The sequence below is a fragment of the Carassius auratus genome, chromosome 49 (assembly GCF_003368295.1).
Source record: "Carassius auratus strain Wakin chromosome 49, ASM336829v1, whole genome shotgun sequence".
NCBI lineage: Eukaryota > Metazoa > Chordata > Actinopteri > Cypriniformes > Cyprinidae > Carassius > Carassius auratus.
This window is the reverse complement of record NC_039291.1, coordinates 15,665,689-15,683,945: the sequence shown is the minus strand read 5'-3', so window position 1 is coordinate 15,683,945 and position 18,257 is coordinate 15,665,689. Positions and strand designations below refer to the sequence as shown.

At 38.2% G+C, this 18,257-nt stretch overlaps 1 protein-coding gene across 1 annotated transcript in view; it reads left to right on the top strand.

Moving 5' to 3' along the window:
• LOC113066346 (cadherin-7) overlaps positions 1-18,257 on the top strand; it is an 88,972-nt gene that overhangs the window by 41,058 nt on the left and 29,657 nt on the right. Inside the window, exon 6 of the mRNA XM_026238255.1 lies at positions 16,815-17,002. Coding sequence (XP_026094040.1) covers positions 16,815-17,002 — 188 coding nt within the window. The remainder of the gene's footprint in view (positions 1-16,814; positions 17,003-18,257) is intronic.

Here is an 18,257-nt window from a genome sequence, read left to right as displayed (position 1 = left end):
AAGTCTTAGACAGTGTTCTAGTTTATTATAAGCAGAGTTTTTAGGCCCTATGATTAACACCTCTGTTTTTTCTGAATTTAGCAGTAAGAAATTACTCGTCATCCAATTTTTTATATCGACTATGCATTCCATTAGTTTTTCAAATTGGTGCGTTTCACTGGGCTGCGAGGAAATATAGAGCTGCGTATCATCAGCATAACAGTGAAAACTAACACCATGTTTCCTGATGATATCTCCCAAGGGTAACATATAAAGCGTGAAGAGTAGCGGCCCTAGTACTGAGCCTTGAGGTACTCCATACTGCACTTGTGATCGATATGATACATCTTCATTCACTGCTACGAACTGATGGCGGTCATATAAGTACGATTTAAACCATGCTAATGCACTTCCACTGATGCCAACAAAGTGTTCAAGTCTATGCAAAAGAATGTTGTGGTCAATTGTGTCAAACGCAGCACTAAGATCCAATAAAACTAATAGAGAGATACACCCACGATCAGATGATAAGAGCAGATCATTTGTAACTCTAAGGAGAGCAGTCTCAGTACTATGATACGGTCTAAATCCTGACTGGAAATCCTCACATATACCATTATTCTCTAAGAAGCAATATAATTGTGAGGATACCACCTTTTCTAGTATCTTGGACAGAAAAGGGAGATTCGAGATTGGTCTATAATTAACAAGTTCTCTGGGGTCAAGTTGTGGCTTTTTTATGAGAGGCTTAATAACAGCCAGTTTGAAGGTTTTGGGGACATATCCTAATGACAATGAGGAATTAATAATAGTCAGAAGAGGACCTATGACTTCTGGAAGCACCTCTTTTAGGAGCTTAGATGGTATAGGGTCTAACATACATGTTGTTGGTTTAGATGATTTAACAAGTTTATACAATTCTTCCTCTCCTATAGTAGAGAATGAGTGGAACTGTTCCTCAGGGGGTCTATAGTGCACTGTCTGATGTGATACTGTAGCTGACGGCTGAATGGTTGCAATTTTATCTCTAATAGTATCGATTTTAGAAGTAAAGTAGTTCATAAAGTCATTACTGCTGTGGTGTTGGGAAATGTCAACACTTGTTGAGGCTTTATTTTTCGTTAATTTAGCCACTGTATTGAATAAATACCTGGGGTTATGTTTGTTTTCTTCTAAAAGAGAAGAAAAGTAATCAGATCTAGCAGTTTTTAATGCTTTTCTATAGGATATGCTACTTTCCCGCCAAGCAATACGAAATACCTTTAGTTTTGTTTTCCTCCAGCTGCGCTCCATTTTTCGGGCTGCTCTCTTTAGGGTGCGAGTATGCTCATTATACCATGGTGTCAAACTGTTTTCCTTAACCTTCCTTAAGCGTAAAGGAGCAACTGTATTTAAAGTGCTAGAAAAGAGAGAGTCCATAGTTTCTGTTACATCATCAAGTTGTTCTGAGGTTTTGGATATGCTAAGGAATTCGGATACATCAGGAAGATAACTCAAAAAGCAGTCTTTTGTGGTAGAAGTGATGGTTCTTCGATACTTGTAACAAGAAGTAGAATTTACAATTTTGGCTATATGAAGTTTACACAGAACTAAATAATGATCTGAGATATCATCACTTGGCTGAATAATTTCAACACTATCAACATCAATTCCATGTGACAGTATTAAATCTAGAGTATGATTTCGACAATGAGTAGGTCCTGAAACATGTTGTCTAACACCAATAGAGTTCAGAATGTCTATAAATGCTGATGCCAATGCATCTTTTTCATTATCGACATGGATATTAAAATCACCAACTATTAAGACTTTATCTGCAGCCAGAACTAACTCGGATGTAAAATCACCAAACTCTTTAATAAAGTCTGTATGGTGCCCTGGTGGCCTGTATACAGTAGCCAGTACAAACATAACAGGGGATTTATCATTAACATTGGTTTCTCTGGATAATGTTATATGAAGCACCATTGCTTCAAACGAGTTAAACTTGAAGCCTGCCCTCTGAGAAATCCTGAAAACGTTATTATAAATTGAAGCAACACCTCCCCCTTTGCCTTTTAGACGCGGCTCGTGTTTATAACAGTAATCTTGGGGGGTGGACTCATTTAAAATAATGTAATCATCAGGTTTTAGCCAGGTTTCTGTCAAACAGAGCACATCTATATTATGATCAGTTATCATATTATTTACAAAAAGTGTTTTCGTAGAAATGGATCTGATATTCAATAAGCCAATTTTTATCATTTGTTTATCCATATTGCATTTGTTTTTTATTTGTTGAACCTCAATTAAATTGTTAACCTTAACTTGGTTTTGACGTTTTTTGTATGTTCTAGTTCGGGGAACAGACACAGTCTCTATAGTGTGATATCTAGGTGAAAGAGTCTCTATGTGCTGAGAATTAACTGACCTCTGTGACGGGAGGCAGCTAGCAGACGGTCGGTTTAGCCAGTCTGTCTGCTTCCTGACCTGGGCCCCAGTTAGTCAAGTATAAACACTGAGACTATGTACCATATTTCTAGACAGAAGAGCAGCACCACCCCAGGAGGGATGAAGACCATCTCTTTTAAACAGGTCAGGTCTGCCCCAAAAGCTCGTCCAATTGTCTATGAAACCTATGTTATTCTGTGGGCACCACTTAGACATCCAGCCATTGAGTGATGACAATCTGCTATGCATCTCGTCACCACGGTAAGCAGGGAGGGGACCAGAGCATATTACAGTGTCTGACATCGTGCTTGCAAGTTCACACACCTCTTTAAAGTTATTTTTAGTGATCTCGGACTGGCGAAGTCGAACATCATTAGCGCTGGCATGAATAACAATCTTACTGTATTTACGTTTAGCATTAGCCAGCACTTTTAAATTTGCCAAGATGTCAGGCGCTCTGGCTCCCGGTAAACATTTGACTATGGTGGCTGGTGTCTCTATATTCACGTTCCGTACAATAGAATCACCAATAACTAGAGCACTTTCATCAGGTTTCTCAGTGGGTGCATCACTGAGTGGGGAGAACCTGTTTAATGTTTTGATCGGAACAGAAGAGCGGTGTTTTGACCCACGACTACGCTGCCTCACCGTCACCCAGTTGCCCTGTTGCAGGGGCTCTGCTGGAACCGGACAATGTACAGGAATCCCTGAGCTAGACGCATCCAAAGCCATATCTAGAGCCCTAACATTCTTACTGTCCTCAATTAAAGTTTGGATGCGTGTCTCTAATTCTGAAATCTTCTCTGTCAGCCTAACTATTTCACTGCATTTATCACATGTGAATCCCTCATCAGCGACAGAGATAGATAAACTCTACATGTGGCAAGAGGTGCAAATAACAATTGTAGGAGAAGCCATTACTCACCGTGCTTGATGAAATATTCTTACTGCGGTTGTTTGATGAACTTGTGGAAAACTGCAGCGTGAGAGAGGAGAGGAGAGGAGAGGAGAAAAGAAAACGCTAATGACAAGCTAACGAGTGCTAACGCTTTGCAGGTGTACTGCAGTCACGGAAGAGTGAACGATCAAAGTTAATCTGATAAGATTGATCGATAATATCAGAAATATGGTGTGAATTAAGTTATATTTTACAATATAAAAAAAAACAAACAGACAGTGATAGTAAGAAAGATTATAGAGAAAAAAATATAAAATAAAAACAGCTACACAGAGCTATGATTAGCTATAGAAGGCCAACAGGAAGTAGAGAAAACACTGTCCAACAGCGACACCTGGCAAAGATAAAATGATACACTCCCATTTTACTACCAAGACACAGTTTCTGAGCATGAGTTATTCCATAATGGACACAAACAGTTCTGTCGCTGAAGAACTGAAATGTAAAGAAAGGAATTATGACCCATATCACAATGTTATTGCTTCGTTGGACTAAATGTGCTCCATGAGATTTTGTTCAGTGGACCCTTATCTTTCTAATTAGTCCGGGATTTACAGCTGTGGATGTGTTTATGACTCGTTATTACGACAAATCTGGTATTTACTCTGTTTTCATTCTTCATGTTTTGATGTGTACTGCTTACACAAATTTAGGAAATACATTCTTTATAAGCCTCAAGCAATTTCAATGGAAAGCTTAGGTCTTTATAATGATCAATAGTTTGTCAAGATTAAATTTGTCCCATTTCATTTAATCTATATGTAAATACTGACGCACAAGTTGAGGGGAGTTGAGAACACAGGTGTCAAAATATTTGGGTCATACTGCTCTGGTAAAGTGTTGTAAATACAACTTAACCAGTGATTTCTTGTTGTGTTCTCTTGTGGAAGGCCAAACAAAGTAGTTTTGCTTCCACAGTAAAACAAACAGCATCTCAACTAGGCGGCAGCGGCAACAATGACTGCACCTCTAAAGACTCCTCTGTCAAGCTCATGAAGTTTGTGGACGACACTACAGTCATCGGTCTCATCCAGGACGGTGATGAGTCTGCTTACAGACAAGAGGTTGAGCAGCTGGCTGTCTGGTGCAGTCTTAACATCTTGAAGCTGAACACGCTCAAAACAGTGGAGATGATCTTGGACTTCAGGAGAAACCCCCTTCACTCCCCCACTCACCATCATGAACAGCACTATGACTGCAGTGGAGTCATTCAGATTCCTGGGAACCACCATCTCTCAGGACCCGAAGTGGGACAATCACATTGACTCCATTGTGAAAAAGGTCCAACAAAGTTTGTACCTCCTTCACCAGCTGAGGAAGTTTAACCTGCCACAGGAGCTGCTGAAGCAGTTCTACTCATTCGTCATTGAGTCTGTCCTGTGTACTTCAGTGGTTTGGTTCAGCTAGAAAATCAGCCATCAGAAGACTACAGAGAACGGTTTGGACTGCTGAAAGGATTATTGATGCTCCTCTGCCTTCCCTTCGAGATCTCTATACATCCAGAACGAGGAAAAGCCTCATCTTTGAACTTTTGCCATCTGGCCGGCATCTCAGAGCCGCAAATACCAGAATAGTCAGGCACAAGAACAGTTTCTTCCCCCAGGCCATCTACCGCATGAACAGTTAAATGTTCCCCACTTTCGGAATAAAATGTCCAATATCCTTATATTTATTTGTTACCCCTCCATTTTAGTACATCAATGCATCTTACTCAATTATATTCCATTATCATTTATAACACAACTCTTTATATAAATTCTTTATCTGCATTTTCTAGCACTTATATATCATAGCTGAACACAGTACAAGGGTAGCAAGGGCTTTTAAATAATATAATTAATAAAAAGAAAACAGATAGAATAGAAAAATATTAGAAAGGTAGTGAGATTTTTTTTAAGAATAGAATTAGAATAGTGAGTGCTAAGGTTGGAGGATCAAATAAAGAGGTAAGGACTAGCTGTAGTTTGTTTTCTAAGTGTGCAGAACAACCACCCAATAAAGCATTACAATAATCTAATCTTGAGGTCATAAATGCATGGATTAACATTTCTTCATATGACATTGAGAGCATAGGCCGTAATTTAGATATATTTTTGAGATGGAAAAATGCAGTTTTACAAATGCTAGAAACGTGGCTTTCTAAGGAAAGATTGCTATCGAATAGCACACCTAGGTTCCTAACAGATGATAAAGAATTGACAGAGCCACCATCAAGTCTTAGACAGTGTTCCAGGTTATTACAAGCAGAGTTTTTAGGTCCTATAATTAACACATCTGTTTTTTTTTTTTAGCGGTAAGAAATTACTCCTCATCCAGTTTTTTTTATATCGACTATGCATTCCATTAGTTTTTCAAATTGGTGTGTTTCACCGGGCCGTGAAGAAATATAGAGCTGAGTATCATCAGCATAACAGTGAAAGCTAACACCATGTTTCCTGATGATATCTCCCAAGGGTAACATATAAAGCGTGAAGAGTAGCGGCCCTAGTACTGAGCCTTGAGGTACTCCATACTGCACTTGTGATCGATATGATACATCTTCATTCACTGCTACGAAGTGATGGCGGTCATATAAGTACGATTGAAACCATGCTAATGCAATTCCATTAATGCCAATAAAGTGTTCAAGCCTATGCAAAAGAATGTTGTGTCAAACGCAGCACTAAGATCCAATAAAACTAATAGAGAGATACACCCACGATCAGAAGATAAGAGAAGATCATTTGTAACTATAGACCCCTTTTGCGGGGACGTCACAGGTACGTCACGGCGCCAGCTGGAGGCAAAACAAACGGAAAACTGGAGGCGGCTAACACAAACCAACACAGGGTCGGCTACTCAAGGAGCTTAAAATGTCGTCTTGTTGTGTTGTTGGTTGCCAGAATCGACGGAGAACATTTTATATACATTGTTGTGATTAATTGTGACCGGAATTTAAGAACATGGTAAGAAAGAATAAATACAGAAAGTTTATAATTAACTTGCAGTCTTCAGAATTTTTATTTCTAGAAAATATTTACATCTTAATAATAATTTTACTGTAATGTCACTGTTTATTTAATGTAAGGATTTATACGCCCTCAGTTTCTCTTTACTATACACGCTCGGTTTCTCTCTCAGGTAAGTGTAGATGTCAGGCCACTCAATTGGAGGTAATCCTGTCAGATCGTCCATCCAATGAGTGATTGTGTACGGGTCGACCAATCTGGTTCCGTCCGCTAAAGTTAACTTTTTCAAATAATTATCGCGGTCCCGGACAGTGAGTGACCTTAAATATTCAGATAAAGCAGATATATTCAGATTTAAATTTTCGTTGTTAAAAAAAACAAGCTAAGAAAACTCGCTAGCTACCATTTGTTCAAGTGTTGAGGGGAATCTTTCTGCCTCCAGCTAAGCCCCGCCCACACAAATACGTCACCTTGTTTACCAATTGTAAAAGGGTCTATAAGGAGAGCAGTCTGAGTATTATGATACGGTCTAAATCCTGACTGGAAATCCTCACATATTCTATTTTTCTCTAAGAAGGAATATAATTGTGAGGATACCACCTTTTCTAGTTTCTTGGACAGAAAAGGGAGATTCGAGATTGGTCTATAATTAACTAGTTCTTTGGGGTCAAGTTGTGGTTTTTTGATGAGAGGCTTAATAACAGCCAGTTTGAAGGTTTTGGGGACATATCTTAATGATAATGAGGAATTAATAATGGTCAGAAGAGGATCTATGACTTCTGGAAGCACCTCTTTTAGGAGCTTAGATGGTATAGGGCCCCGGGGGGGCTCGGACACTCTCCAGGGGGGGCGCGAGTAGGCTACAGGATAGGAGGAAAAAAAACCTGAAAAAAAAATTTGCAAAAAAAAATTATCACTAAACTACTGTCATAAAATTTATAGTTTTGTATATACATAACTCCTAAATAAAAATTAAAATGTGTTTGGACTGATTTAAAAAAAAAAAAGTTTTGAACAAATTTGATTGGTTTGTCGATAGTGAGCGCAAATGCAGGTAATGCGGTTTTATAAGCGAGTCATTGAGTCATTCATTTTAAACGATTCGTTCAAACGGCCGATTCATCCAGAATGAGACAGATGTTTGTGAATGGGTCATTGAATCTTTGACTCAAACGATTTGTTCAAAACACTGAATCATTCACAACACGATTGAGAGTGTTTCTGTGAGATGCGCTATGTTGTGATCTTTGTATGGATTCATCGGATCTATTTTCGCTGCTAAAATAGACCAAAACAGTCAATATTTCGTCTAAAATGTAAGTGAATTAATATTATTAATATTACACATTTTCAATCGCGAGGTGATGGTAAATTAAGTGATGGTCAATTTTCAGCTCTCTTGGTCGTCAGGTCGTGTGATGTATGTTGCTGAACTGTATTCAAATGTTAGAAATATAAAAACACCACATTTTGAAATTTAACTGCAGTATGTCAATTTAGTTTACTTGTGTGTGCTGCACTCATAGACTTTAGAAAACGGCTCTCATTTGTTTGATTTCTCCTCGAGAAGCTGCGCAAGCCTCAAAAGTTTAAGGTCCTTGCACCCCGAGTCCGAAATTGTCGTATTCGTTTTTTCATATTCGTCATTTGGTGGCTCTCAATGGTCAAAAACACCCCTCAAAATATTTGCTACGGATGCGAAAAATGCAGAAAATCGAAACATCCGAATTAATTTTTATGACGGACGGAGGTTTCAGAGGCTGCAAACGTGAGGTCGTATATTGTTATATATATATATATATATATATATATATATATATATATATATATATATATATATATATATATATGAACGAATAAACTAGTCAGAATATAGGCTACAGCTTTCCTTTAGTTTTTGGAAATGCTCACACGCACGCAGCCACGCACACACAAACATGTTTAAATACATTTATGTTGTTAATAAATAAATAACAATAAATTGTTGTAACCGCAATATCTCCAAGTCTTGTTTCTCACTGTAAATATGTCATGATTTGCCAATGCAATGAGAGAACCGCCAGCCCCCCACACACACCTCAAGCACTGATTATAACACATCATCCTCCTGGCGACTTTTTTTTTTTTTTTTTTTGTCAAAAGCGACAAATCCAGCGACTTTTACTGATGTTTTTGGAGACTTTTGTGGTGTTTGGATACTCGAAAGTATGAATCACTCTGCAGTTAGACCTACTGTGCTCAACGAGCAGCGGGTGCTGCCGTGAGCCCCTCTCCCGTCCAAAAGCACTCACAGGCGGTCTCAGTTGCCTTGCGCTGCAGTCCCAGACTCCCAGCCTGCAGTCAGAGCAGAGAGCAGACACACACACCCCTCCACATCCTTGCTGCAAATGAATCACGCATGCGCATGGCCGCCGCTGTTCCCGCCCTGGCTTACAGAGCGGGGTGCAAGTTATGTTAATGTTCACTCACTCTCATAAAAAAATAAATATATCACTGCATTTAAATTGACTCAAGACATAGCTCTCCATTCGCTCTAGTCTAGTCTCTTGCCAAGTTCGCTTGTGCCAGCTCTTGCTCTGTTATCAATCTCGAATTACATATAGGGTAATAACATACATGTTGTTGGTTTAGATGATTTAACAAGTTTATACAATTATTCCTCTCCTATAGTAGAGAAGGAGTGGAACTGTTCCTCATGGGGTCTATAGTGCACTGTCTGATGCGATACTGTAGCTGATGGCTGAATGGTTGCAATTTTATCTCTAATAGTATCGATTTTAGAAGTAAAGTAGTTCATAAAGTCATTACTGCTGTGATGTTGGGAAATGTCAACACTTTGAGGCTTTATTTTTCGTTAATTTAGCCACTGTATTGAATAAATACCTGGGGTTATGTTTGTTTTCTTCTAAAAGAGAAGAAAAGTAATCAGATCTTGCAGTCTTTAATTCTTTTCTGTAGGATAGGTTACTTTCCCGCCGAGCAATATGAAATACCTCTAGTTTTGTTTTCATCCAGCTGCGCTCCATTTTTCGGGCTACTCTCTTTAGGGTGCGAGTATGCTCATTATACCATGGTGTCAAACTGTTTTCCTTTACCTTCCTTAAGTGTAAAGGAGCAACTGTATTTAAAGTGCTAGAAAAGAGAGAGTCCATAGTTTCTGTTACATCATCAAGTTGTTCTGAGGTTTTGGATATGCTAAGGAATTTGGATACATCAAGAAGATAACTGATGATAAGTGATGGTTCTTCCATACTTGTAATAAAAAGTAGAATTTACAATTTTGGCTATACGAAGTTTGCACAAAACTAAATGATCTGAGATATCATCACTTGGCTGCATAATTTCAACACCATCAACATCAATTCCATGTGACAGTATTAAATCTAGAGTATGTTTTCGACAATGAGTAGGTCCTGAAATGTGTTGTCTAACCCCAATAGAGTTCAGAATGTCTATAAATGCTGATCCCAATGCATCTTTTTCATTATCAACATGGATATTAAAAAAATCACCAACTATTAAAACTTTATCTGTAGCCAGAATTAACTCGGATGTAAAATCACCAAACTCTTTAATAAAGTATGTATGGTGCCCTGGTGGCCTGTATGCAGTAGCCAGTACAAACATAACAGGGGATTTATCATTAACATTTGTTTCTCTGGATAATGTTACATGAAGCACCATTACTTCAAACAAGTTATACTTGAAGCCTGCCCTCTGAGAAATCCTAAAAGCTTCCAGTTTTGCTAACGTTCGGACATTCTAGCTTACTGCTCTGCGCTTTGCTTCTTATTTCTGTACTTTTCTCAGATTTTTCTAAGATTTCTACATCAGCAGATCAGCATAGTGCTCAAACAACAGATTTTTGGCACAAACGCTAAAACTAAAAACTCTTTGGGACTGGAGTAATATTACAAAAAGAACACTTTGCCTCCCACTGCCAGCAGCTTACATTCCGTAGACGGGAAAACAACTGCCTACATCCAAACAGAAGAGAGAAAAAATGCCTCCTGTTGGATCTACTTGTTGCATGAACTGCTGCAAACTTCAACAATGGATTGTGAGTCTTGAAACAAATTTACTTGCTGGACTTCCAAAACAGACAGAAAACTCAGCAGACTGTCGTCATGGACCCTCTCAGCATACAGCCGGTGAGTCCTATGAATCTTCTGAATCTCAACAGTTTGTACCAAGTGTAGAGGAACAAGCCGAAACTGATCGCCACACTAACCGATGGCACAAACAGGGAGCGAGACCCAAAGGAACATGAGACATCTGATTGTCACGAGTTTCTCGTATTGCTGCCGTAGCTTCCTCTACCCCAGATTCGACTGACAAGGCTTGTGAATACTGGCATTCAACCACCTCCTATACATCTTGAGAACAGATTTGAAGCATTAATGAATGTGGGTAAGGAGTCCCCAAATGTGATTAAACACCTATTGGATCAGCCAGCAGCTAACATCGCTACAAACAGGCGCTCAAGGTCGAGCAGACAGTGGCATTCAGCTCAGAGCGCAGCCCAGCCAAGGACTCTGATAGTGGTTGACTCTGTTATAAGAAACATCAGTAGCAGGACTACAACAACATGCTGCCTTCCTCAAGCAACGGTCTCTGATGTGAACAAGGAACTTCAGAACATTCTGATGAAGCACAAGACTGCAAATCGAATCATGATCTATGTGGGGAAGAATGATATTCGGAAAGAGCTGTCAGAACTCCTTAATATGGACTTCAGTGAACTCTTTGAAACACTTTGAAGACTCAAAGTTCAGTCGTTCATCAATGGACCACTCCCAGCAAGTGGAACAAATATGTTTTCACGGTTGCTTGGGCTGAACAAATGGCTACAAAGATATTGTAATATAAAAGGAGTAAATTTCATTGACAACTACACTCATTGACTAACTTTCTGGGGCCATAGACAATTGTTTAAACCGGATGACCTCCACCCAAACAAACTTGGTGCTGGAGTGTTTAAGGACAATATGTACTTTTCCCTCCGTCATCCTTCAGCAGAGTGTGTCAATCCATTCAGCACACACACATACACTGGGTCCGAGTCATCATGTGGTTGACATATCCCACAAGGACACTGATAACACCATGCAGACAAAACAAGCACTGCTCATAGACTTTATCCTTGGTGTGATTCGGGAGACAGACCTTAATTTCAGTAGTCATGTCAAAGCAGTAACTAAATCAGCATACTATCATTTAAAAAAACATTGCAATAATTAATGTTTTGTTTCAAGTCAAGACTTGGAGAAACTAGTTCATGCCTTCATCACCAGCACCAGAACATCTGAGCATATCACACCAGTCCTCAGGTCCTTACTCTGGCTTCCAGTTACATTTAGGATTGATTTTAAAGTACTTTTACTCCTATATAAGTCACTAAATGACCTAGGACCGAAATATATTTCAGATATGCTCACTGAATATAAACCTAACAGAGCACTCAGATCACTAGGACCGAGTCAGTTAGAAATTCCAAGGGTTCACACAAAACAAGGGGAGTCCGCCTTCAGTTACTATTCCGCCCGCAGTTGGAATCAGCTGCCAGAAGAGATTAGATGTGCTAAAACACTAGTCACATTTAAATCTAGACTTAAAACTCATCTGTTTGGCTGTGCATTTATTGAATAAGCACTGTGCAATGTCCGAACTGATTACACTATTTTCACTTTTTTTATTTTATTTTATTTTATGTGAAATCATTTTGTAACTGTTTTAAATTCTTTTTAAATTGAATTTTTTTAAATAATTTTACAAGTTTTAAAATTGCTTGTTTTATTCTTATCCTCATTATTATTTTACTTTCTTTTATGTAAAGGACTTTGAATTACCATTTGTGTACGAAATGTCCTATATAATAAACTTGCCTTGCCTAAAAACATTGTTATAAATTGAAGCAACACCTCCCCCTTTGCCTTTTAGATGCGGCTCATGTTTATAACAGTAATCTTGGGGGGTGGAATCATTTAAAATAATGTAATCATCAGGTTTTAGCCAGGTTTCTGTCAAACAGAGCACACCTAGGTTATGATCAGTGATCATATTATCTACAAAAAGTGTTTTCGTAGAAAGGGATCTGATATTCAATAAGCCAAGCTTTATCATTTGTTTATCCATATTACATCTGTTTTTTATTTGTTGAACCTCAATTAAATTGTTAATCTTAACTTGGTTTGGACGTTTTTTTGTATTTTCTAGTTCGGGGAACAGACACAGTCTCTATAGTGTGATATCTAGGTAAAAGAGTCTCTATCTGCTGAGAATTAGCTGACCTATTTGACGTGAGGCAGCTAGCAGACGGTCGGTTTAGCCAGTCTGTCTGCTTCCTGACCTGGGCCCCAGTTAGTCACGTATAAACACTAAGACTATTTGCCATATTTCTAGAGAGAAGAGTGGTGCCACCCCAGGAGGGATGAAGACCATCTCTTTTAAACAGGTCAGGTCTGCCCCAAAAGCTCGTCCAATTGTCTATGAAACCTATGTTATTCTGTGGGCACCACTTAGACATCCAGCCATTGAGTGATGACAATCTGCTATGCATCTCGTCACCACGGTAAGCAGGGAGGGGACCAGAGCATATTACAGTGTCTGACATCGTGCTTGCAAGTTCACACAACTCTAAATGTTATTTTTAGTGATCTCCAACTGGTGAAGTTGAACATCATAAGCGCCGGCATGAATAACAATCTTACTGTATTTACGTTTAGCATTAGCCAGCAATTTTTAATTTGCCAAGATGCATCCAAAGCCCTATCTAGAGCCTTAACATTCTTACTGTCCTCAATTAAAGTTTGGATGCGTGTCTCTAATTCTGAAATCTTCTCTGTCAGCCTAACTATTTCCCTGCATTTATCACATGTGAATCCCTCATCTGCGACAGAGACAGATAAACTGTACATGGGACAAGAGGTGCAAATAACAATAGCGGGAGAAGCCATTACTCACCGTGCTTTATGAAATATTCTTACTGCGGTTGTTTGATGAACTTGTGAAAAACTGGAGCGATGGAGAGGAGAAAAGAAAACAGCGATAGGTTCAAATGAAAATGCTAATGACAAGCTAACGAGTGCTAACGCTTTGCAGGTGTACTGCACTCACGGATATAAAATAAAAGTGAACGATCAAAATTAATCTGATAAGATTGATCGATAATATCAGAAATATGGTGTGAATTAAGTTATATTTTATCACTTTAAAAAACAGAGAGTGATAGTAAGATAAATATTCTAGAGAAAAAAAATAAAAACAGCTACTCGGAGCTACGATTAGCTACAGAAGGCCAACAGGAAGTAGAGAAAACACTGTCCAACAGTGTTAGTATAAATACTAACATACATTACTAAGGCAGCTTTAATCGTCTTGTTGGTAACTTCACGGCTTAACTGACTACATAATTATGACATAGCATGCTCTTAGTTTCTTTTGTGCTTTGATATGAAATTATACAGATTACAGTGTGTGCCGCTGCATTTGTATGTGCGATTAAACAGCACGTGCTACATGCACAGTATACCAGCTGACAAGACAGGAAAATTCATTTTTACTGACATTTCACCTGACGACATCTAATCTGACTGCAGTTCACTGTTGTTCTACCTTTTCTGCACTCATTTGAGTAGGGTCTGGAACTGAGGCGAAAAGTCTCCCATTTGATGTGGTCGTAAAGACTTTCTGCATTTTAATAAACACAATTCTCTTTAAGAAAAAGGACACAGAAGCAGCAATTGTGAATGGGTGGCTATCCCTTACTTTGCCCTTGTTAATTGTTAAATAATTTTAAACAAAATTTGAATTTTGACATCACTAATGCAAATATACTGCAAAATATAATGCAATATTAAATAATAGATTGCCATTTATGGAAAACTAGTGCTTATATTTTTTTATATACTGCATTATAATCATGGACCTTGTATATATTGATAAAAATAGATATAATCACCCTGCAGAGAGTTGTGTGCTTAGCTGAATGCATCCCAGGGTTTACTCTCCCGTCTCTGCAGGACATCTACCTCAAACGCTGCAGAAGTAAAGCTGTTAAAATCTTTAAGGACTCTAACCACCCTGGTAACTGCCATCTGCACTGAAGAAAAAACTATATTTTGCAAGTTTTTGCAGACATAAATTAAGTTAAATCTACTTAACTAAGTTAGGTAAATTTAGCAAAGGAATTTTGTAAATTTAACATGGCCAGTTAGAATTTTGAGTAATATATATCTAGTATTTTTGTTAAATATGCAATCCTCAAGTACTGTACATTACCCTCAGTTACAGTTTATATAATTTACTCAAACAAGATAGCACTGGCAAACAACCATGCTGTTATGGTGTGGTTCACTTGCAAACATGTAAGCAAGTAGACAGCTGGTTATCGTTTGAAGATAATATTTCCACTCAATATAATTATTACCCAAATGAACACAGACACCTCGATACATTGTGTACACCATACACAATGACAGTAACAATCAATAGTTTGAGTATAAATGGGTAATTCTGAGTCGAAAATTAAATCCAGATGTAACAAAACAGTAAGTTGCTAAACCTAACGCCAAAATCAACCATAAAAGTGTAAATACAACTCGAAAACCTTTTTAATTATTCACGCCCCAGTGCATAATGGGAAAAACAGGATCATAATCTTTATATTTACTTAAAGAATCTTTTTAAACATAATAAACATTTCCAAGTAAAATACGCTTATTTCAAACTTTCTAAAACTAATTTCTAAAACCTTAAAATTGATTAGTAATATATATTTAATTTATTATTTAAATTCTTGCCTGAACTTAATTATTTAATGTAGAAATTACATTCGTTTTTATATATCATTTAATTCTTCAAAAAATAATTTTTATCAGTGTGGTAAGCTCTTCCATAGCCTGATGGAAAAAACAGAGACAGGCCATCAGGCTCCTAAACTCAAACCTAGCCTCTTTACATCTACATGACTTCCCTTAATTATCAGTAAGATACTTAATATACGGATATTGTCACTTGCACACAGCAATTTCTGTAATTTTTATTTTTTTCCTTATTTACCTCTATTGCTGCTACGTAAATACCCTGTACAACCTGTTTGCACATTCCTTCCTTATACATTCCTGTTCATCTTAATATTTATTAAGTCTACAGTATTAAGTAGGTAGTAAAATGCGCCGGACAGCAGTCTTAAAGGGGGGGTGAAATGCTATGCATACTGAGTTTTTTACACTGTTAAAGAGTTGGATTCCCATGCTAAACATGGATAAAGTTTCAAAAATTAAGTTGTACGTTTGAAGTAGTATTTCTGTTCCAAAAATACTCCTTCCGGTTTGTCACAAGTTTCGGAAAGTTTTTTACGAGTATGGCTCTGTGTGAAGTTAGATGGAGCGGAATTTCCTTATATGGGTCCTGAGGCACTTCTGCCGGAAGAGCTGTGTTGTGCAAGTGTTTGTTCCCTGCATTTCGAAGATGCTTGTTTTACAAACATGGCCCAATTTGACGATGGATTTGCGTATCGTTTATTTCTTAAGGATGATGCAATCCCAACGAAAAAGGGCCACGATCGTGTGTTGGAACCGCAGGCAGTGAGTAAAACTGCTTCAAATATCTCTGCTGCCTTGTTAGTGCGTCCGCCTCCCATGCTGGAGACCCGGGTTCGAGCCCCGCTCGGAGCGAGTCGTTGCTGCTGCTGCTCTCGTTCAGTTTCAGCCTCGGGATCTGATTCTGGATCATAAATATACGCTGAATCTGACTGTTAGCCATGGTTTGTTTTTGTTGGTTTTGTCCTCACGGTGTCACAGCTTCCAAACGCTCTCAACGCAAAAGCCTACTCGCGCTCGTGATTATTTAGCTCCGCCCACACGTCACGCCTCCAGTCGGTCGTGTTTTTCCAGGAAAAATCAGTACAGACTATCTTTCTCTTATGAATATAATAAAACTAAAGACTTTTTGGAGTTATGAAGGATGCAGTACTACTCTATAGGTACTCAAGATTAACAGGATATTGAGTGAAAACAAGCATTTCACCCCCTCTTTAAGTACTACTGTCCGGCACATTTTATTTTATAAGCATTTTTATTTTACTTTTTCCATAGCATATTTATATCTAATTTGTTATATATAAGTTGTGTTTCAGCCTCCTTTTTGTTTTGGGTCAGGCCCACAAAAACAGACCAACATTTCACCCTAAATTCAAACAGAAATTAGAAATTGTAGTTTGAATAAAAAAATTTAAAAAAATAAATAAAAAAATTAATAATAATAAATGAAGACATTATGACTTTGTTCCTCAATTCTTTTTACTGAAAAAAAAGTTCTCAATTGTCATGGGAAAATGTCAAATCCAAAAAATTGAATGGTCCTAAAATCATTTGCTACATTTTCATTAAGCAAAGTTACTTTTTGTAATTATTTCCTGTTTATGACAGGTTTAGTTTACAGAGTTTGATTTTAGTGTGTTAATGTCAATCTAAAATGAAGTGTTTCCGTGTCTCTAGAATCATATCAGTACTCAGTGCTGGAATCTCTGCCTGTAGCATCAGTGGTGGCCAAACTGAAAGCCGTGGATGCTGATATCGACTCCAATGCAGAGATGGACTACCATATAATAGATGGAGATGCACCCGGTGTGTTCAACATCACCACAGATGAAGACACACAAGAGGGAGTCATCTTTCTACAGAGGGTGAGATCATAGCACACTTCATAATGAACAAGAAGCCATTAAGAGTGTATAGTGAATTAGTTTGTTATTCATTGTTAACTCTTTCCTTGCCAAACACAAATAAATTCCAGGTTTTCTTGTTCCTGCTGTAATACGTTCGGAGCCACTACTACACATCTCCTGAATGAGTCTAGAATGTTCAGCATATAAATGAAAACTGCCTAATGTTACCAAGTGAAATGTCGATCCAGGAAGTGGCAAAGGACTTTGAAGCTTTGGGGGTTTTTATGGAAGAGATTTATTCCATATTTGCTTTGATCATCCTATTGAATATGATCCAGATGTAGTATAAAAACATGATTTTCTTTTTTTTCTATTTTGATGTATTGCATGTTCAGATATTCATAAAACAAAATATTCTGGATGCATGAGATTTTTGGAAAATCATCAAAAAGGCTGGTGGTGTCTGGCAATTTTGTTTTATTGTTTTCTGTACAGGGGTTCAGGGTTCCTCAGTCATGGAAAAAAATAACTACAACTAACTACCAATAACTATCCTGTGTAGAGTTTAGTTCCAATCCTGATCAAAGACAACTAAACCAATCAAGGTGTTCAGGAATACTAGGGGTGTGTCCCAATTAAAAAGGCTGCATCCTTCGACAAGCACATTTGAAGGCCGATTGCATCACTGTGGCGTGAATAAGGTTGTCCCAATTCAAAAGCTCCATCAGATGAGCCCTTTTGTTTCTTGTGAAATTAAAAATACAACAGATACTTTGTGGCCTCGCGTGCCCTAGAATTCATTGCCTGCCAGTGATGGCAGGATTTATTTGACATAAATTGTTGGATTACACTCTTAAATGTGATTATTGTTTTCTATGTATTTGAATAATGTATTTGCGTTGGTCTGTTTTGATATTGTGGGGGGTTGTCACAAAAAAAAAATCAGTTACGAAAGTGACGTGACATTCAGCCAAGTATGGTGACCCAAACTCAGAATTCGTGCACCCATCCAAACTGAACACACAGAGCAGTGAACACACACACACACACACACAGTGAACACACACCAGGAGCAGTGGGCAACCATTTATACTGCTGCGCCCGGGAAGCAGTCTGGGGTTCGATGCCTTGCTCAAGGGCACATAAGTCTTGTAATTGCCAGCCCGAAATTCAAACCCTCAACCCTAGGGTTAGGAGTAAAACTCTCTAACCACTAGGCCACGACTTCCCCCATGTATGGGAAACACTGGGTTGCATCCCACAGTACAACAAC